Consider the following 19262-nt stretch of genomic DNA (forward strand, 5'->3'; position numbering starts at 1 on the left):
CAGCACGCCGTGTGCTTCTGTGTGGGGTTTGTTGTGCATTGCCCCTCTATCAATAGTGGAAGACAAACCTTTGTGTGATGTTAAGTACAGTACTTTTGGTGGTTGTTGCTACCACCTCCCCAGAGAGGCAGGTCCTTGCCTACACTGAAGGACACTGTAATAACTCTGACTCGCTGTCTGATCGCCTGCGCAGCTCACATTTCAAAACATCCTGCCGTGTAATCTGCGGCCGTCCTCCCATGCTGCGTGTGGATATCCGCGAGGAGCCCCGCGCGGGCAGGAAATCTATTTATTATTTTCCTTCTAGGAAACAGAGCGATAAGAAAGTGCAGCGTTAGCGGCGTTTAGTGAACCCGTGCCCTGGAGTCTGCACATGGCGCCTCTGTAGATTCCCAATGCGTCTGGGTGTTGCCGGCATGCAGGATAATGGGCACTGTGCCGCGACTTGCACTCACGTAGCAGGGGCAGTAATCCCAGCCTCGGTAAAAGCAGCAGTAAGGGGCATTGGGGGGAAATTTATGGTGTTGGAGTGGCTGTATGTAATGTTGCATACAGCATCGAGTGGGTGCCTATACGTGAGTCAGGAGAAGGCAGGCATCTTATATCCATGGGCAGACACCGGGTGCATCTCCCTGGTGGTGTAAAGTTAAGACGTCCTACCTGTGTGCTATAAGCGGGGCTGATTCACATGTCGGTGAGGGCTGTATAGTGTTCCAAGAGTTGTAGTTTGCTGTATATATGTTTATAATGTTTTAGAGCGCGTGTGTATATGTGAGGAGGAGGCAGGCAAGCATCATATATTTGTGGCAAGTAACAGAGCCTACCTCTCTTGTGGTGTAAAGGTTAGATGTCTTACCTGTATAGCGTATGGGTTGTGTTGGTTCAGATCCTGTAGGGTGTTGAAATGGAAGTATATATTTTTATAGTTGTTATATATATGTGTATATATATCTATGGTGTCACAGTGGTTGTAGCTAATGTTTTAGAGTGGATGCATATAAGTATATGTAAGTCGGGAGAAATCAGGGTCATATATCCACGGCTCGAGAGCGCCATCTGCTGCTCGGTGGCATAAAGGTAAAGTAACCTGCCTGCCATACAATAGATTGCTGGCTCGATTCCCAAAGTCTCCTCTGTGGAGTTAAAGCATATAAAGTGTATATATTATTTTAGAGTAGGGGCGTATAAGTATATGTGAGTCAGGGGAAAGCAGGGACATATATCCACGGCGAGAACACAGACCCAACTGCCTGGTGGTGTAAAGGTAAAGTAACCTGCCTACCATACGATCAGTGGCTTGAATCCTGGTGCATCCTCTGTGATGTATATATTGTTTTAGAGTAGTGGCGTATATATAAGTATATGTGAGTCAGGAGAAAGCAGTCTTTGGTTCAAACCCCAATAGGCTATTTATTGCGTGTAAGTATGTTGCAGTGTATTTATTTATTTAGATTTGGTATTGCTGTATCTAGTGTTTTCGAGGCTCCTTTATTGTGTTAGTGTGAGTATGTATTGTTACAGTTGCTGTGTGTATATATGTAGGGTGTATGTAATGTTTTAGAGAGGGTATATGTCAGTAAATGTCAGTGAGGAGAAAACAGGGTCATGGCGGCGCGTCACCTCCTATTCCCTGATAGAGTAATGGTAATATACCTCGCTTGATGGGCAAAGGGTTGCCGGTTCATACCGCGTTACATGTTTTAGTGTTAAAGTGTAAGTATGTATTGTTAGAGTTACTTTGTGTGTATATATATATATATATATATGGTGTTAGCAATGCATAATTTTAAAGGGCATGTATCGTGTTAGCGTAGGTGCATGTAAGTATTTGTGAGTCAGGAGATGATAGGCATCATATTCCTTAGGCGAGGAAGCAGAGCCGGTTGCAGACCTGGTGGTGTAAAGGTAAGGTAACCAGCCCAGCATGCAAAGGGTCGCTGGTTTGAATCCAGATGGCTACAAGGTGGTGTTAATGCATAGCTATTGAGTGTATATATTATTTTAGAGTAGGGGCGTATATATAAGTATATGTGAGTCAGGAGAAAGCAGGGTCATATATCCACGCTGAGAAAGCAAAACCAGCTTCCTGGTGGTGTAAAGGTAAAGTAACCTGCCTACCATACCAAGGATCGCTGGTTCGCATCCTGATGAACATGTTGTTTTATAGTAGGGGAGTATATATAAGTATATGTGAGTCGGGAGAAAGCAGGGTCATATATCCACGCCGAGAAAACAAAACCAACTGCCTGGTGGTGTAAAGGTAAAGTAACCTGCCTACCCTACCAAGTATCACAGGTTCAAATCCTGATGTATATATTGTTTTAGAGTAGGGGCATATATGTATATGTGAGTCAGGAGAAAGCAGGGTCATATATCCACGGCGAGAAAGGAAAATCAACTGCCTGTTGGTGTAAAGGTAAAGTAACCTGCCTACCATACCAAGGATCGCTGGTTCGAATCCTGATGAATACCTTGTTTTAGAGCAGGGGCGTATATATAAGTATATGTGAGTGGGGAGAAAGCAGGGTCATATATCCACGCCGAGAAAGTACAATCGGCTGCTCGGTGGCGTGAAGGTATAGTTGCCTGCCTGACATACAATGGATCACTGGTTCGAGTCCTCATGATGACTTCTGCACGTAAGTGCGTAGTGTGGCTCTGCTTGTGTGTGCCACTGGATGGTGTTAAAGTGGCTCCGTGGCACTCTAACATCGGACGCTTACATACACATCTACAGCCTCACCTGCATACACATAGCCGGTTGTGGACAAGGTCGCCGATAACACCTGAAGGTTGCGGTAAGGCGTGTGTCCTCGCACGCAGTGACTGAAAACACTGGTTGCGGAAAAGGTTTTGGAATGTGTGCGCATCTGCTTGACCCGTTCCTGTGCATGCACAGTAGCCCACACAGCGACTTACATGGAGAATCATCATGGCGGATACGATACCGGAGATCCGGAGTATGACGGGGCATCACCAGCAGCCACCCCTTTCCTTCTCTCTGCTTCCTTCTGGACATGAAACAAACATAATATACTCTTTGTATATTGTGAGACAAAGACCCCCCCATGTAGGGGCTTTTACCCCACCATCCATGCAACATGAATAGAGTATAATTTAAACACTTAACTAACTAAACACTAAACACTTAACTAACTAAACACTTAACTAACTAAACACTTAGTATATAGTATTTAAAACACTTAATGAATAGTGTTTAATAAATACTATATACTAAGTGTTTTTACTATATACTAAGTGTTTTAGTTAGTTAAGTGTTTAGTTAGTTAATTAGACTATACTCTATTCATGTTGCATGGATGGTGGGGTAAAAGCCCCTGCAGGGGGTTCTTTGTCTCACAATATACAAAGAGTATATTATGTTTGTTTCATTAGAGTCCTGAAGGAAGCAGAGAGAAGGAAAGGGGTGGTTGCTGGTGATGCCCCGTCATACTCCAGATCTCCGGTATCGTATCCACCATGATGATTCTCCATGTAAGTCGCTGTGTGGGCTACTGTGCATGGACAGGAACGGGTCAAGCGGATGCGCACACATTCCGAAACCAGTGTTTTCGGTCACTGCGTGCGAGGACACACGGCTTACCGCAACCTTCAGGTGTTATCGGCGACCTTGTCCACAACCGGCTATGTGTATGCAGGTGAGGCTGTAGATGTGTATGTAAGCATCTGATGTTAGAGTGCCACAGAGCCACTTTAACACCATCCACTGGCACACACAAGCAGAGCCACACAGCATACTTACGTGCAGAAGTCATCATGTGGATTCGAACCAGCGATCCATTGTATGTCAGGCAGGCAACTATACCTTCACGCCACCGAGCAGCCGACCGTGCTTTCTCGCCGTGGATATATGACCCTGCTTTCTCCCGACTCACATATACTTATATATACGCCCCTACTCTAAAACAATATACTCATCAGGATGCGAACCAGCGACCCTTGGTATGGTAAGCAGGTTACTTTACCTTTACACCACCAGGCAGTTGGCTTTGTTTTTTCGCCGTGGATATATGTCCCTGTTTTCTCCCGAACTCACATATACTTATATATACTCCCCTACTCTAAAACAATATATTTATCAGGATTCGAACCAGCGATCCTTGGTATGGTAGGCAGGTTACGTTACCTTTACACCACCAGGTAATTGGTTTGGCTTTCTCGCCGTGGATATATGACCCTGCTTTCTCCCGACTCACATATACTTATATATACTCCCCTACTCTAAAACAATATATACATCAGGATTCGAACCAGCGATACTTGGTATGGTAGGCAGGTTACTTTACCTTTACACCACCAGGCAGTTGGTTTGGATGCCTCTACACTATATATACAAACACAGAAACATACTTAAAACAATATTTACATTCTATATGCATTAAAACCATAGAGGAAATAATGGGAGTTGAGCCAGCGATCCTTGGAACGGCAGGCTGGTTAACTTACCTTTACACCACCAGGCAGCCAGCGTTGACTCTTTGTCATGGGAATATGATGCCTGTTTTTTCTCTACGCACTCTAAAAAGTTACATACAGCCACTCTAACACTAAAGAGATATACAAACACAGAACAACTATAACAGTATATACTTACCCTTTAACACCATAAAAGAGCTGGTCGGAGTTGAACGAGCCATCCTTCGGAGCATAGTAGGAGTAATTTACCCTTACACCGCCAGGCAACCACTGCTGTCTCCTTGCCATGGAAATATGATGCCTGCTTTCTCCCTACCTACGCTAAAACTATATATAGCCATTCTGACACCAGAGATATATACACATAGAAACACTATAACTACCTATACTTACAATTTAACGCCATAATGTATCCCGCGGGAGTTGAACCAACTATCCTTTAACCACCAGGCAGGTTTCCTTACCGCCATGCCAGGAGGGAACAGGGTGTGGCTTCTGACGTGGATATAAGACCCTGCTTCCTCCTGACTCACAAATACTTATACATACCTACTCTAAAACATATACATACAGCCATGCTTACACCATAGATGTATACACACAGTAACTATGACACTATGCACTCACACTTACATACATCCACTCCAACGGAAAGCAAAGTTTTTTAAACAAAGAAATAGCTTTCACAGCGTATCACGTTACTTATTTTATGTGGAAAATAGTTACTTTCATACTTAAAATGCTTTTCCACGTTATGTAAAGTAAATCTGTCTCAGCTGCTCCTAATCCACTACATGATGTCATGGCCCACAATATTATGAACTATGTATTTTCATATGTATTTCATTTATAACGGATATGTTTTTTAAATACAAAAATGATCGTGGCCAGAACCCGCCGTGTGCAGTGTGCCCAAAATGGCACCAGGAAAAAAGGGGGCCGACATTCCGTTACTTCCAGGACTTCATTCCCAGTTGGGCTCTGGGAGGGGTCACTTTGGGGTCATTTGCAAGGAAAGTTAAAGGTAGATTTTGAGGCTGAGGCTGCGGGTTGTTAGGGGATAATCCCGGGACGCCGACCTCCTCACCACCCGCAGTATTTGCACGGCTCGTATTTGATTATCAAATCTCGACGTCGTGTTGTGTATTCAGAAGGGAGTCAGCGGAATCGATTTCATTACACCTAAATGGGGGGGAGCTGATTAACCCCTTGAGTACTGGCATTTAAAGGATTAAATTCCCTATCTGCCATTTGATTTTACGACGACTAGGACAGTCCTCTTTAAAGCAAAAGACTGTGTCCTCACGTGATACATACATGCAGAGCTGTAACATGTCATTTCCATCAGGGAGAGGCAGCACTGAAGGTTGTAATTTGCCCCCAAATGTTCACGTTTTACAGGCTGACACGTATCGCCAGGTTCTGAGACTCATATCGCACTCTGATCCACACCTCTTCCTACCCCTCACTGTTCATATATATACAAGGTGAGCGGAAGCGAAACCAGCACGCAATGTATTCTTGCTGTAAGACTGCATTTTCATACTAAAGCAGAGAAAAGGTGAAAATCACGGATCTGCGTGCGTTATGTTAAAATCAGTAGTGTGGGTGGAACAGCAGCTTTAAACACCTTCATAACTAAATGATGTAGTAGAAATATCACTCGCATCCCGGCTGAAAGCACAAACCCTTCCCAGAAATATTTTTATAAATCACGTAAAACACTTGTCATGTGACACAAAAGCTGCCACTGATAGGTTGTTGCCATATATTGAGAAAAGCCTTCTTATGTGATTTAAAGAATTACAGATCTTCTCAGTTTATTGTCTTGTCTAAGTGCAACAGACCTTTAAGATGAAGGGGTAGTCTCTTGTGGCTCTGAACATTGTCAGTTACAGTCTGAGGCTGGGGTGTGAAAGAGAGGAAGTGTGCCTTCCTGCTGCCAACTTCCTCTATCATGCTCAGACAATATGCGGCTAATCTGTATCTGCTTAGCATGGGGGTACGGTGCTATATCGCCCCTCTTGGATAAAGTCCAAACGATGCCAATAACACAAGAGCCGATGGAAAATATGTTTGCCTCCTCATTGATACCAACAACTGCTTTCCTACTGCAGACTGGCATTGGGCTGCAGCGCTGAATCTCCCGGGAAGCCACGTTTTGTTATTAGTCTAACCTCACCCCTTTGCCACTAAAGGCACAGTAAGGGCAGCCTCAGTGCTGAGTGTAAGTGGCAAATAGGTTGTATTTTAAGGTGTGTGGGTAGCTGGAGGAATTGAGAGCGGATTTGTGACTCAGCTTGGGGGTCCTGTTTGCAGCCCCCGTCAGTCGCAGCAGAGGTTTCTGTAATTACGGACACTGCTGGCGTGATATTGAGACAGAGCCTTCTGCATTTAACAGGTTTCCTGTGGGTTTGGTGACGGGTGCAACAGCTAGATCTGTCATTACTGCTCAGCTGGTAGCTGGCTTAACCACGCGGGTCCCACGATCAGCACCCAGGTAATTTGCGGTTAGGGGGGACAGGCCACGTACCCAGGTAATGGCCGGTTAGCAGCAGGTAAAGCCACGCACCCGGGTAATAGCTGAGGGAGAGGCTGCGCACCAAGGTAATAGCTGGGGGGGAGAGGCCGCGCACCCAGGTAATAGCTTGGGGGGAGAGGCCGGGCACCCAGGTAATAGCCGGGGGGGGGCAGAGGCCGGGCACCGAGGTAATAGCTGGGGGGGAGAGGCCGCGCATCCTGGTAATAGCTGGGGGGGGGAGAAGCCGCTCACCCAGGTAATAGCCAGGGCAGAGAGAGGCAGTACACAGCCGGGTAAGTGCAGGGACTGTGAGTGGCCTCTCTGTGTAAATTCACCTCTTTAGGGCTCAGTGTGATGTGGGCAGCACGTGGCAGACTTTTGAGTGTTAATGATTACAGGGTGTAAGACATCTTCAGACTCCACTCTTTCCCGTGATGCTGTTACAGATATGTCATAGTAAACGTGTTACGTGGAACACACAGATCAATGCACTTAAGGAAATGTGCCGGTACCACGCTGTTGTTTTTTTATTTTAGGCTTGTACAACGTCAGTGGCTGCATTTAGCACATGGGGTTAAAAAGACCTTTGTATATTTGCTTATGCGTAACACTATTTTACATACAGTCTGTGTCAGACTGTCACACCGACTCACCATGTCACTGAGCATTTGGACACGGCTTCGGCTGTTTGGAGGGTGAGTAGGCGAGCTCCGGTCATGTAACATGATGTTTGGAAGCGTGATCTCTGTAACATGCTCCGCTCCTTGTCTCTGCAGTGCTGGACGTGCAGCGTGTTTCGGGAGCTGTAAGTGCGGTCTCCTCACCATGGCCACCTGGCTCGTGGGCCTTTGGCTGGTACTGGCCGGGCTGAGCTGTGTCCCTGCAGAGCAAGTTCCTCGCATCACCTTCCAGCGAGGTAAGTGACAGCAGGGTGAGGGGGTACGACCCCACAGGGGGCTGGGAGGCTCTAATTTCACAACACTGGCGTATTAACCTTTTAAGCGTATCCTTTCTCATCCCCTACCTAATTCAGCTCACCCTGCGATGACATCACCACGCAGTGTCTGACGGTGTGCTGGTAGAGTGATGTCACACGTAACCCCCTAAATTTGTTAGCGTGGGGCAGTGGGGACAGCTATAAAGTAAAAGACTTTGTAGTAATTCTGGTAAAAACAACATTCCTACAAAACCAGCACATTTCAGGCAGATCAAGCGGGGTTAAACATACCATGTAACACGTCAAACAAGAAAATCCACTTGTACAACCGCAGGCTGGTAACAGGAAGTGAATGCACAGACACTTGACTTCCTGTGTAACAAAACGGAGACAGACCGGTCCCCCTCCCCACCCCGTCATGGCTTCAGTTTTACATGCGTGTATCAGTTACATGTAACACATACATCAGATCCCCGACATTCATTTAGCTCCACACGTATATTCCTGTGCACACGTCACTGCCTTTAGGTAGAAAAGTTCCATATGGTATAGCTGTAGGTAGCTTCCTTTGGATTGTTAGCTCTTCTGGTCAGAGCATGTCTCACTGTTCCAGCATGTGTAATATTTTGTCCACTCAAAAAGCATTGTAATAATTAACAGTGTGAATTTAAACCCACACCCATGCTCCTCACCACGTCTCTTGGCCTGGTAGATGTGAATTTGTGTCCATGGTGTTTCAGGAGACCCCACCAGACCTGTGAGCACGTTCAGCCTGGAGAACGTGCGCAACTATAACCAGTTCCACCTCAGCAACGACCAGGAGAAGCTGTATGTGGGCGCCAGGGACAATGTCCTCTCCTTCAGCATCAAGGAGTCGGGGAGCATCCAGCTACTGAAGCAGGTGAGATCTCCGTGGACCAGCGATCTTACCTGTCGCTCCGGCAACCTTTTAACATTCACAGGTTAGATGTGGTTTTAGCGTTTTCAGCAGGTTTGGGTAACTCTGGCTGTCATTTCTCTCTCAGATCCTCTGGCCGTCCAGCCCAGCACACATCTTTAACTGCGTACAAAAGGCAAAGAGCAACGAGGTAAGGGATTAATTAGCCTTTTCTAAAAATAATAATCAGGTATCTTATCCCAGGACTGTCCAGATTCAGCCGCCAGTGGCCATGGACAGTCCTAAAGACAAGGGTAGACACTGGATACGAGCTCGCCCACTCCATGGCATGGAGTAGCCAGTGTGCAATGAAGACCCTCTAGGGATAAGCCCCCAATGGGGTGTTGTATGGGGGGGGGTGATCTTTTTGGGTTAGTCAGCTGATTGTCTGTTTTCCCGCAGACCGACTGCTTTAACTTTATCCGGATCTTGCTTCCTGTGAACGACACTCACCTGTATACCTGCGGCACCAACTCCTTCAGCCCCATCTGCTCCTACATCGTAAGTGGGAACACTCCTGTGTCTAGTGCCTGGTCCATACACAGAAAGAAAGACAGACCGGGGCAGACACTGCATGACATCTAGAAGATGTGGGGGAAGGGGTTTCATTGGCATAGATATTCACGGCCAGGTCCCCTGCTAATCACTGCTGATATGCCTGATGTGTGATTAAGGCCAGTGGTGTCTTAACGCATAGGGACATATGGCAGTTGACCAGGGGTAACTGCCCAGTAGCGGGGAGCCAGGGATTCAGACTTAGTAGGAGGCGCACACTGAGGAGGGTCACTGAAGACCTCCGTTTTTGTGCTCCCTAATCACTACGTGATACATGTGTGTATGCGTATAAGTATGTACATATGTACAGGCAGTGAATGTGTACAGGAACGCATTTGTAAGGTATATGTATGTGTATATATGTGCATATGGACAGGCGTGTGTAAGGCCAGTGTATGTGTATATATGTGCATATGGACAGGCGTGTGTAAGGCCAGTGTATGTGTATATATTTATGTATGGGCAGGCATGTGTAAGGTTAGTGGATGTGTGCAGGTGTGTGTAAGGCAGTAGTATGTAAAGGAAGTGTATGTCTGCATGTGTGTGAGTGTACAGGCAGGTGTCTGTAAGGGTATTGTATGTGTACTAGTATGTAAAGGCAGTGTATGTGTGTGTACGGGTAGTGTAAGTGTATGTGTGTAAGGGCTGTGTATCTGTATAAGTGTGTGAGTAAGGACAGTGTATGTCAGGTGTATGTGTGTATGGGTAGTATGTAATGAGAAGTGTATGTACAGTAGTATGTAAGGGCAGTGTATGTGTGTGTATGGGCAGTAGTACGTAAGGGCAGAGTGTGTATATGGGCAGTATTGTGTATGGGCAGTAGTATGTGTGCGTATGGGCAGTAGTACGTAAGGGCAGAGTGTGTATATGGGTAGTATTATGTAAGGGCAGTGTATGAGTGTATATGGGCAGTAGTATGTAAGGGCAGAGTGTGTATATGGGCAGTAGTATGTAAGGGCAGTGTATGAGTGTATATGGGCAGTAGTATGTAAGGGCAGAGTGTGTATATGGGCAGTATTATGTAAGGGCAGTGTATGAGTGTGTATGGGCAGTAGTATGTAAAGGCAAAGTGCGTATATGGGCAGTAGTATGTAAGGGCAGTGTATGTGTGTATATGGGCAGTAGTACGTAAGGGCAGAGTGTGTATATGGGCAGTAGTATGTAAGGGCAGTGTATGAGTGTACATGGGCAGTAGTATGTAAGGGCAGAGTGTGTATATTGGCAGTAGTATGTAAGGGCAGAGTGTGTACATGGGCAGTAGTATGTAAGGGCAGAGTGTGTATATGGGCAGTAGTATGTAAGGGCAGTGTATGATTGTATATGGGCAGTAGTATGTAAGGGCAGAGTGTGTATATGGGCAGTATTATGTAAGGGCAGTGTATGAGTGTGTATGGGCAGTAGTATGCAAGGGCAGAGTGTGTATATGGGCAGTAGTATGTAAGGGCAGAGTGCGTATATGGGCAGTATCATGTAAGGGCAGTGTATGTGTGTATGGGCAGTAGTACGCAAGGGCAGAGTGTGTATATGGGCAGTAGTATGTAAGGGCAGAGTGTGTATATGGGCAGTATTTTGTAAGGGCAGTGTATGTGTGTGTATGGGCAGTAGTACGTAAGGGCAGAGTGTGTATATGGGCAGTTGTATGTAAGGACAGAGTGTGTATATGGGCAGTAGTATGTAGGGGCAGAGTGTGTATATGGGCAGTAGTATGTAAGGGCAGAGTGTGTATATGGGCAGTAGTATGTAAGGGCAGTGTATTTGTATGGTTGCCAAGGGTGTATGTGTAAATGTGTCAGTGTATATGTGTGCATGGACAGGCGTGTGTATAGGCAATGCTCTTAAGAGGCCCGTCATTAAGGCTTTCATATAGGAGCTGACAGTCTGGTGGCAGAACATGGCATCCTGTTCCAAGGGGCTTACCGTGTAGTTTGTAAGCAGAGAGTTAGCTCGCTGTAGCAGTACGTTGTACCCGCTTTGACGGTGTTTCGTTTTTTCCCAGGATCTTGAAACCTTTTCGTTTGTCACGAACATCAAAGGAGAAATTGTCACCGTCGACGGCAAAGGCCAGTCACCCTTTGACCCCCAGCACAAACACACTGCTGTGGTAGTAGGTAAGTATAGAGCGGCCACCAGGCAGAAGAAATAAAGAGAAGGCTTGTGTGGGAACTGCCTTTCACACAGAGCTTACAGTCTAATGGCCTGGTCATTGTCAGTGACATCATCCATGAGATGATTGGAAAGACAGGGGTCACCAGCCTCTACTGTGGGGTATCCATTGTTAACGCTTTAATTCCTGGGCATGTAGAGAGATTAACTTGTCACTCTCCGTGCAGATGGGGAGCTCTACACCGGGACCACAAACAACTTCCAAGGGAACGAACCAATTATCTTCCGGAACCTGGGAAGCAGAACCTACCTGAAGACAGACGCGTCCCTGGGCTGGCTGCACTGTGAGTAACCTGTGCTTACCTCATAGCGCATCATGCATTTGGACACTAGGTGGCCAATGGGAGATGAGCCGGGAAGAGATCCCATTGGCTGGGTATACCTGTCAGTCTGTGCAGATTGTATTGTGATGCATTGACTTGTGCATTAAACACTTACGCATACTGCCCTCTGCTGGCAGGAAATTTCCCCAAAGTGTATAGTGTGTTCTGGGACATAGTAATGGGGAAGTGGGGAAATAACCTGTCAGTCAAGGTGGTAGGTACCTGGAGCAACCACCTTGCAGAAAACGTAAATTAGTTCTCTTTCTCTGCAGCCGATGCTTCGTTCGTGGGATCGTTTAATTTGCCCGGCCACGCAGTGGACAGTAAGGTGTATTTCTTCTTCGAAGAGACCGCCAGAGAGTTTGACTTCTTTGAAAAGCTGACGGTGTCGCGGGTAGCGCGGGTCTGCAAGGTGTGTAGAGCTGGGAGCAGTGTCCGGGTATGGGATCATCGGGGGGATTCTCAACACGGAGGGCGTTTGATGCCCCCTAGGAGGGGTAGTAGTTGAAGTCTAAAGCTGTCTGCTGTGATGGCCAACATTCGTTATAGGTCAGGAGAGTACTGATGTGGCTTTGAGTGGCGGGAAGATGGCTGCCCCCAGGAGCTGCAAGGGTGCTGAGTGCGGATGCAGCCCGCTCTGCATGTTCTGGGAGCAGGTCTAGAGCCCAATGCCATGCACGCTCCTTTCATGTTATGTACACGGCAGCCCCATATCAGCCCGGGCGGAGATGCGGAGTACTACTGCCTGCAGTGCCTGTGGTTAGGGATCGCTTACACTTACCTCCGTCTTACAGAATGATGTTGGAGGGGACAAGGTTCTCCAGAAGAAGTGGACGACATTCCTCAAGGCCCAGCTGATCTGCTCCCATCCCGACGGCTTCCCTTTCAACGTCCTCCATCACGTGGCTGTACTGCGTCCGGACGATCCCGAGCTCAGCACGTTCTTTGGTGTGTTCAGTGCCCAATGGTGAGTCCTGGCCAAAGAGCGAGGAGACGGTTAGCGACGGTTAGCAGCGGCCCGGAAGCCACCACATGCCCCCAGAGTAATGACGACAAACTAAACGGCAGCAAAAACTCCAGCTAGCATGCAACCTGAGGTGGGATTATTCAGGATCTTTTGGCGAGTGAAGATATTGATCTTGGAAGTCTGCAGGGGTTATGTACGTTATGTAAATGGAGAGCAAACAGGGGGAACATTCTATTGGTTGTTATGAGGATTGCTTCACATTTACATCTGCACAAGAAATTGCTTTTCCCAATAGCTATTCTATTAATATGGGCAGTATATAGATCTACAAAACCCTCTACAGAGCTATCAGGGGCCCCGTGTGGTGCTGGTGTGCCCCATCTACCACGACACTTGGTGGACAGGCCTCTCATCATCCTCTTGCCGCTCGCCCCGTTACTTGATCTTCTCTCTCGTCCTAACAGGCAAGTTGGAGGCTCCAGCAGCTCCGCGGTCTGCTCCTATAGGCTGAAGGACATAGAAAGAGTGTTCAATGGAAACTATAAGGAACAGAACAAGGAGAGCTCAAGGTGGACGACGTACACAGGAATCGTGTCAAACCCGCGTCCTGGCAGTGTGAGTACCCGGCGGGCCCCAAACGCTGCCACAGGAACACTTAAGGAGGAGGAAGGTGGCCGATAGTAGCACAAGGCAGAACCCTGACTGGGGGTCCTGTCAAGGAGGCAAAGTGAATAAATAATAGGGAGCCCCTCCTACACGGGTGCAGAAATATCCGTAGGTGACATCAGAAGCAGCGAGGCATGAGGAGCCCCAATGACCCGTTCAACGCACACAAGAATCAGAGCCCCTTCCACATTGTGGCTTTGCCCAACAGATAGAATCCATTATGGTGACCCCCAAATACTAACAGTGATTAGCTGTAGGCAGACCTTGGCCCAGGGAAGCCCCACAGAAACAGATTCCTGACCCTCTTCTGTGTCCTCTCACCTGCAGTGCATCTCGGGGAAGTTCTCCGACACGGACCTGAACTTCATGAAAGACCATTTCCTGATGGACGAAAAGGTCTCTCCGCCTGGACGGGTCCCTCTGCTCATCAAACAGAGCGTGCAATACACGCAGATCGCCATCGATTCGGTGCAGGGCATCTCCAGACACAACTACACCGTCATGTTCCTGGGCACAGGTACCGTCCTGAACACACGCACACACACACATCACCCGAGCCGCCGCTTTGTGCTACGTGGGATTTACCCTTTATAAACAAAAACACAGTCAAGTAATAACATGAAATTCACCATCCTGCCCCAAGTATACCAAAAAGTGACCCCCCCCCGGGAGGTGATCGGGGTGAATTATCTAACTAATATATCTAATTATACACTAATATCTGTCTCTATTTATCCCCTAATATCAATCTAATTACCTCCAAATATATATAATTCTGCCACCCCGTCCTGGGGCACTTTGTGTTACCCCAGTGCAGACAAACCTTTATTAAGGACTCAATCAGGAGGGGGTCCAGCAGCACCAAGAGGGTGAGAGATACAGCACGACATATATGGGGGTCCTCCGATACAGCCGGGGGGTGACGGATCAAAGGCCCGTGCGATACTAATACAGTGGGAACAATGCGTATGGATCGTATGTACATTCTTCATACATGTACGTGTTCTGGATGATGATGGTACCGCCACACGTTTAGTTACAACCGTCTCTGTGTTTGCGCTTGTCACACTTTGATAAATCATCCCAATTTATATGAAATAAAACAGGAGACACGCTGGGCACTAGATTCAGAAACAGTCCTGCTGATTGGACCCATTCTTTGGTTGCCATGGCGATAAGAGCAATTTGCAACCAAATTTCTTTTGACACAACGCACAATGTGTAATAATATACAGAGCACGTCTTCGGCCCACCCACCCCATAATGCGTCCCCTATAAGCTGGAACTGCAGCTGCTCCTGGCTGTACGATGGTGCGACAGCAATACACAATCAGTACGTTGCCGTGGTAACCCAAAGCTGATAGAGCTACACCGCATGCAGCCGTATGTGCATTCGACTTAAGGTGGGTTCCTCAGAATGGAACCCCATTGTAAGTGGAGAGAGAGCTTATGTAATGATTCGCGGCTGTGAGTAGTCGACAGATATCGAGCCTGGTAAAGCTGCTGTTCCACTTAGGGAAAGCATTAACTGTATGTTACCCAAACAAGTTCCTCAAAGCTCTCTGTTGTTCTTCACACAATGCGCACTGTATCACGTCTCTTCCAGATAAAGGCTTCTTGCACAAGGTTGTCCTGGTGAATGGCAGAGAGTCGCATATCATTGAGGAACTGGAGGTCCTGGCCAACCAGGAGCCCGTCCAGAGCCTCCTCCTGGTCCCCGGCAAGGTAACCAGACCACAAACACACTGATAGCGCATCGGCCCAGAGCCATTACGCTATACGACGACTTTTAGGAAGCCAAAACTATTCCATGGTGCAGGAGGGTTTCAAAATAAATGTCTGCCGAGATACACCACGCCTTTTATGAGCGCCAGCTTCTTCCCAGCCAGTCACCTGGCAGACGGGACCATGGGCAGTAGCCGTCTTCTCCCACTGCTCCCGCAACAACAAAGCACCAGTTACCAACCAAAATCATGCTTCCTGTCGGTCATGTGACCAGTCCAGCAGTAACAGGCTCCTCTTCTATGTTTGTGACAGAGGGTCCTGTACATCGGTTACTCCTCCGGCATCGCCCAGGTGCCCCTCGCCAACTGCAGTGTGTACACCAGCTGTTTTGACTGTATTTTGGCCAGAGACCCTTACTGCGCATGGGACGGAGAGAGCCACAAGTGCAGAGGAGTCCAGAATAAGCCCAGCACAAAGTAAGTAATAAACGTGAAGAGCAGCGAACCACAGGGAGAATGCAGATTTCCCGGTTATTAACCCCAGAAACGTCCTTATTCCAGCAGCGAGCTATGGTTACAGGACGTGGAGTCCGGAAACCCCAACAGCACCTGCCTGAGCCCTGAGCCAAAAGGCAGAGCTTCCAGACCGACGCAGGACTCGGACACCAAACTGGTGCGAGGTAAGACACAGGCCTTTTGACAGAGACATCCTGCTGAGATGTACGATGTTTCATGGCGGTGAGACGGTCCATCCAGTCTTCTCCACCAGTAGGTCCTGTCCATACCACCGCGCAGAGATACCGGGACAAAAATGGCGATCCACCAAACTAATCACTTAACGGCATCACATTCCAATCATTGGATTTATGATATATATGTATGATACACAGGAATCTGCTTTTATATTAAATGGCTATCGACCATCAGTGTGTGAGTCTCTACTGACATCTTTCCTTTCTGTCCCCTCAGTTGCAAGCTACACAGTCTCCTATAACACTATACTGAAGCTGCACTGCCCCCAACTGTCTGCCCTGGCCACCTACAGCTGGAGGCATCCAATGCTCAAACCCTCCAACAAGCAGATGATCGCTTCCAAGGACACGCTGGTGATCATCGTTAAGAGCGACACCTTGGGGCTGTACGAGTGCTGGGCATCGGAGAACGGATTCACCTACCTGGTGGCCAAGTATTGGGTCAAAGACCCCAGCGGGGTGGACGTGAGACATAAGAATTCCCCCAACACGGATGACAGCAACAAGGCCCTACAGGACAATGACGTGGAGATGTCACCGAGCAGCGACAACCGCAGTTACTACACCCAGTTTGTGGTGGTCACCGTCTTGCTGGTTTCGACCATCTGCGTGATCTTAGGCTTTGCCCTGTATGGCTGGCGAGACAAGCTAAAGGCCAAGACTAAAATTCAGGGGTGCAGCACCCCGGAGACAGAAAAACTGTCTGCCGCCAAAGCCCAGGGGAACCCAGGACAAAATGGGGTCTACCAAAGCGACAGGGACGTTGCCAAGGTGTGCTGCGTGCCTCTGAGTGGGGCAGACGGCAAGATGGACCTGGATAACAACAGCGTGAAACTCCGGTCGTCCCATGGCGGGGCCGAGGATGCGTCGGATGTCTAAGTGTCGTCGATCGCCATCGCTTGTGTCTTCGGTTTGTTGATGTCTCTCGTTACATTCCACGTGGCAGGAGTTTGAGGTCACCCTGCCCTTCCTTTGCTGATCGCAACCAACGCGGGATCTCCAAAGGGATCTACGATTCAGACGTCAACATGCGCGCAGCACACCGGAGGAGCGCGCTCGGCCATGGACTTCTGCTTTTATTCTGTAAGGTGTTTTATAATGTGAACAGCAGCACAAGTTCCGCCAGACCCAAGATGTTTAGTAAATGCCCAAGACTGCGCAAAAAAAAACCCCTCGGCCTGGACTGTTCCCAGGACTGGGGGGGTGGACTGGGGCCAGCGTCGTTCCGGTGCTTTGGGTGATAGGAGTTGTACTGTAAAGGCTGGCTTCTGTTTGGGTCCCTCACTTACATAAATGTGAAGCTCCGGTGAAGAGCAGGTACCGGACTCCGTATCAGGGCATCCTGTATGATTAACCCTGTCTTCTCCTGTCACAGAGTAGCCTGCATCTATGGCAGGGGTCATCATTTTTCGGGGGATACCCTGAATTCCACACCCTATCAGTATTATGGGGGGGCCACGTCCAATTCCATGTGCCACCCACCATGCTTTGTGTATATTTTGGTTTTATTTATGTACAATTAAAATGACATTTTTAATGTTTCTCTGTAAACAAGTACGTGTGTCAGTGTATTCAGGGCCTATACAGAAACAGATGGCAGGAGGAACACGCGTGTAGCAGACGCGACACAGTATGCACACGCAGTAGAGGATGGCATACGTACATATACACAGTGAACATGCACAGCACCTCTGGGCCTCTATGATGATTATAAACTCATGCGCGACATTGTGCACTGAGCAATATACAACGTACCGGGGCCAGGAGGTAGAGAAACGAGTGTGCGCGACAGGGAGAACGGAGTATGAGCGACGGAGAACAGAGTATGAGTGACAGGGAGAACGGAGTATGAGCGACAGGGAGAAAGGAGTATGAGCGACGGGGAGAACGGAGTATGAGCGACGGGGAGAACGGAGTATGAGCGACGGGGAGAACGGAGTATGAGCGACAGGGAGAAAGGAGTATGAGCGACGGGGAGAACGGAGTATGAGCGACGGGGAGAACGGAGTATGCGCGACAGGGAGAACGGAGTATGCGCGACAGGGGGAACGGAGTATGAGCGACAGGGGGAACGGAGTATGAGCGACAGGGGGAACGGAGTATGAGCGACAGGGGGAACGGAGTATGAGCGACAGGGGGAACGGAGTATGAGCGACAGGGGGAACGGAGTATGAGCGACAGGGGGAACGGAGTATGAGCGACAGGGGGAACGGAGTATGAGCGACAGGGGGAACGGAGTATGAGCGACAGGGGGAACGGAGTATGAGCGACAGGGGGAACGGAGTATGAGCGACAGGGGGAACGGAGTATGAGCGACAGGGGGAACGGAGTATGAGCGACAGGGGGAACAGAGTATGAGCGACAGGGGGAACGGAGTATGAGCGACAGGGAGAACAGAGTATGAGCGACAGGGAGAAAGGAGTATGGGCGACAGGGAGAAAGGAGTATGAGCGACAGGGAGAAAGGAGTATGAGCGACGGGGAGAACGGAGTATGCGCGACAGGGAGAACGGAGTATGCGCGACAGGGAGAACAGAGTATGCGCGACAGGGAGAACAGAGTATGCGCGACAGGGAGAACAGAGTATGCGCGACAGGGGGAACGGAGTATGCGCGACGGGGAACGGAGTATGCGCGACGGGGAGAACGGAGTATGCGCGACAGGGAGAACAGAGTATGCGCGACAGGGAGAACAGAGTATGCGCGACAGGGAGAACGGAGTATGAGCGACAGGGGGAACGGAGTATGAGCGACAGGGGGAACGGAGTGTTTGCATGCATGTATGTGAGAGGGGAGCGAGAGAGAAAGTAGAGTGTGTGTACGAGAGGGAGGGAAACGTGTGCGAGAGGAGAGGGCCTGAGAAAGGTGCAGACCAGCTTTGTGTGTGTGAGAGGAGAGAGTGTATGGGAGAATATGTGTCTAGAACCCATACTGGGGGGCAGATCCACGAATCCACCTCCCTCTGTCCCCACACGGGAGACATATTGGCCGCTGCAATCGGGAAGCCCGGCTGAGCAGGCCACTTAACACAGAAACAACTAATGAAGCAATCTGAAAAAACCACTTGTAGTCACCATAGCAACATCTCCAGGAATGCCCCTGTATGAAAGCCATTACTGCATCCTAAAGCTAAGCGAGCCGCAGCCCCGTGGAGGGGCCTTAGGCCTGTCTGCGGGTGACTCCACTCACTCGTATGTAACCTGCATGAACACGTCTCGGCTCTTTGCCTCAAGGAAATTGTACAAGAATGGTGATGTCATCATCTGCGGTGATGTCAGTATT

General features: G+C 48.6%; 1 protein-coding gene across 2 annotated transcripts; it reads left to right on the forward strand.

Annotated features, from left to right (window-relative positions):
- The first annotated feature begins 7644 nt into the window (after positions 1-7644).
- Positions 7645-17536, forward strand: SEMA4A (semaphorin 4A). 2 transcript variants are annotated; one of them, XM_053475071.1, is made up of 14 exons: positions 7645-7874; positions 8636-8796; positions 8921-8983; positions 9235-9333; positions 11384-11495; positions 11718-11834; positions 12146-12285; positions 12668-12840; positions 13305-13455; positions 13834-14023; positions 15113-15231; positions 15544-15707; positions 15792-15910; positions 16200-17536. In XM_053475071.1, exons 1-14 carry the CDS (start codon positions 7682-7684, stop codon positions 16859-16861), a joined length of 2463 nt encoding a protein of 820 aa, XP_053331046.1. In that variant the 5' UTR covers positions 7645-7681; the 3' UTR covers positions 16862-17536. The 2 variants fall into 2 exon arrangements, with proteins under 2 accessions (XP_053331046.1, XP_053331047.1); XM_053475072.1 differs by having other exon boundaries at positions 15795-15910.
- Positions 17537-19262: the final 1726 nt, after the last annotated feature.

This window comes from Spea bombifrons, chromosome 9 (genome assembly GCF_027358695.1).
Source record: "Spea bombifrons isolate aSpeBom1 chromosome 9, aSpeBom1.2.pri, whole genome shotgun sequence".
Taxonomy (NCBI): Eukaryota; Metazoa; Chordata; class Amphibia; order Anura; family Pelobatidae; genus Spea; species Spea bombifrons.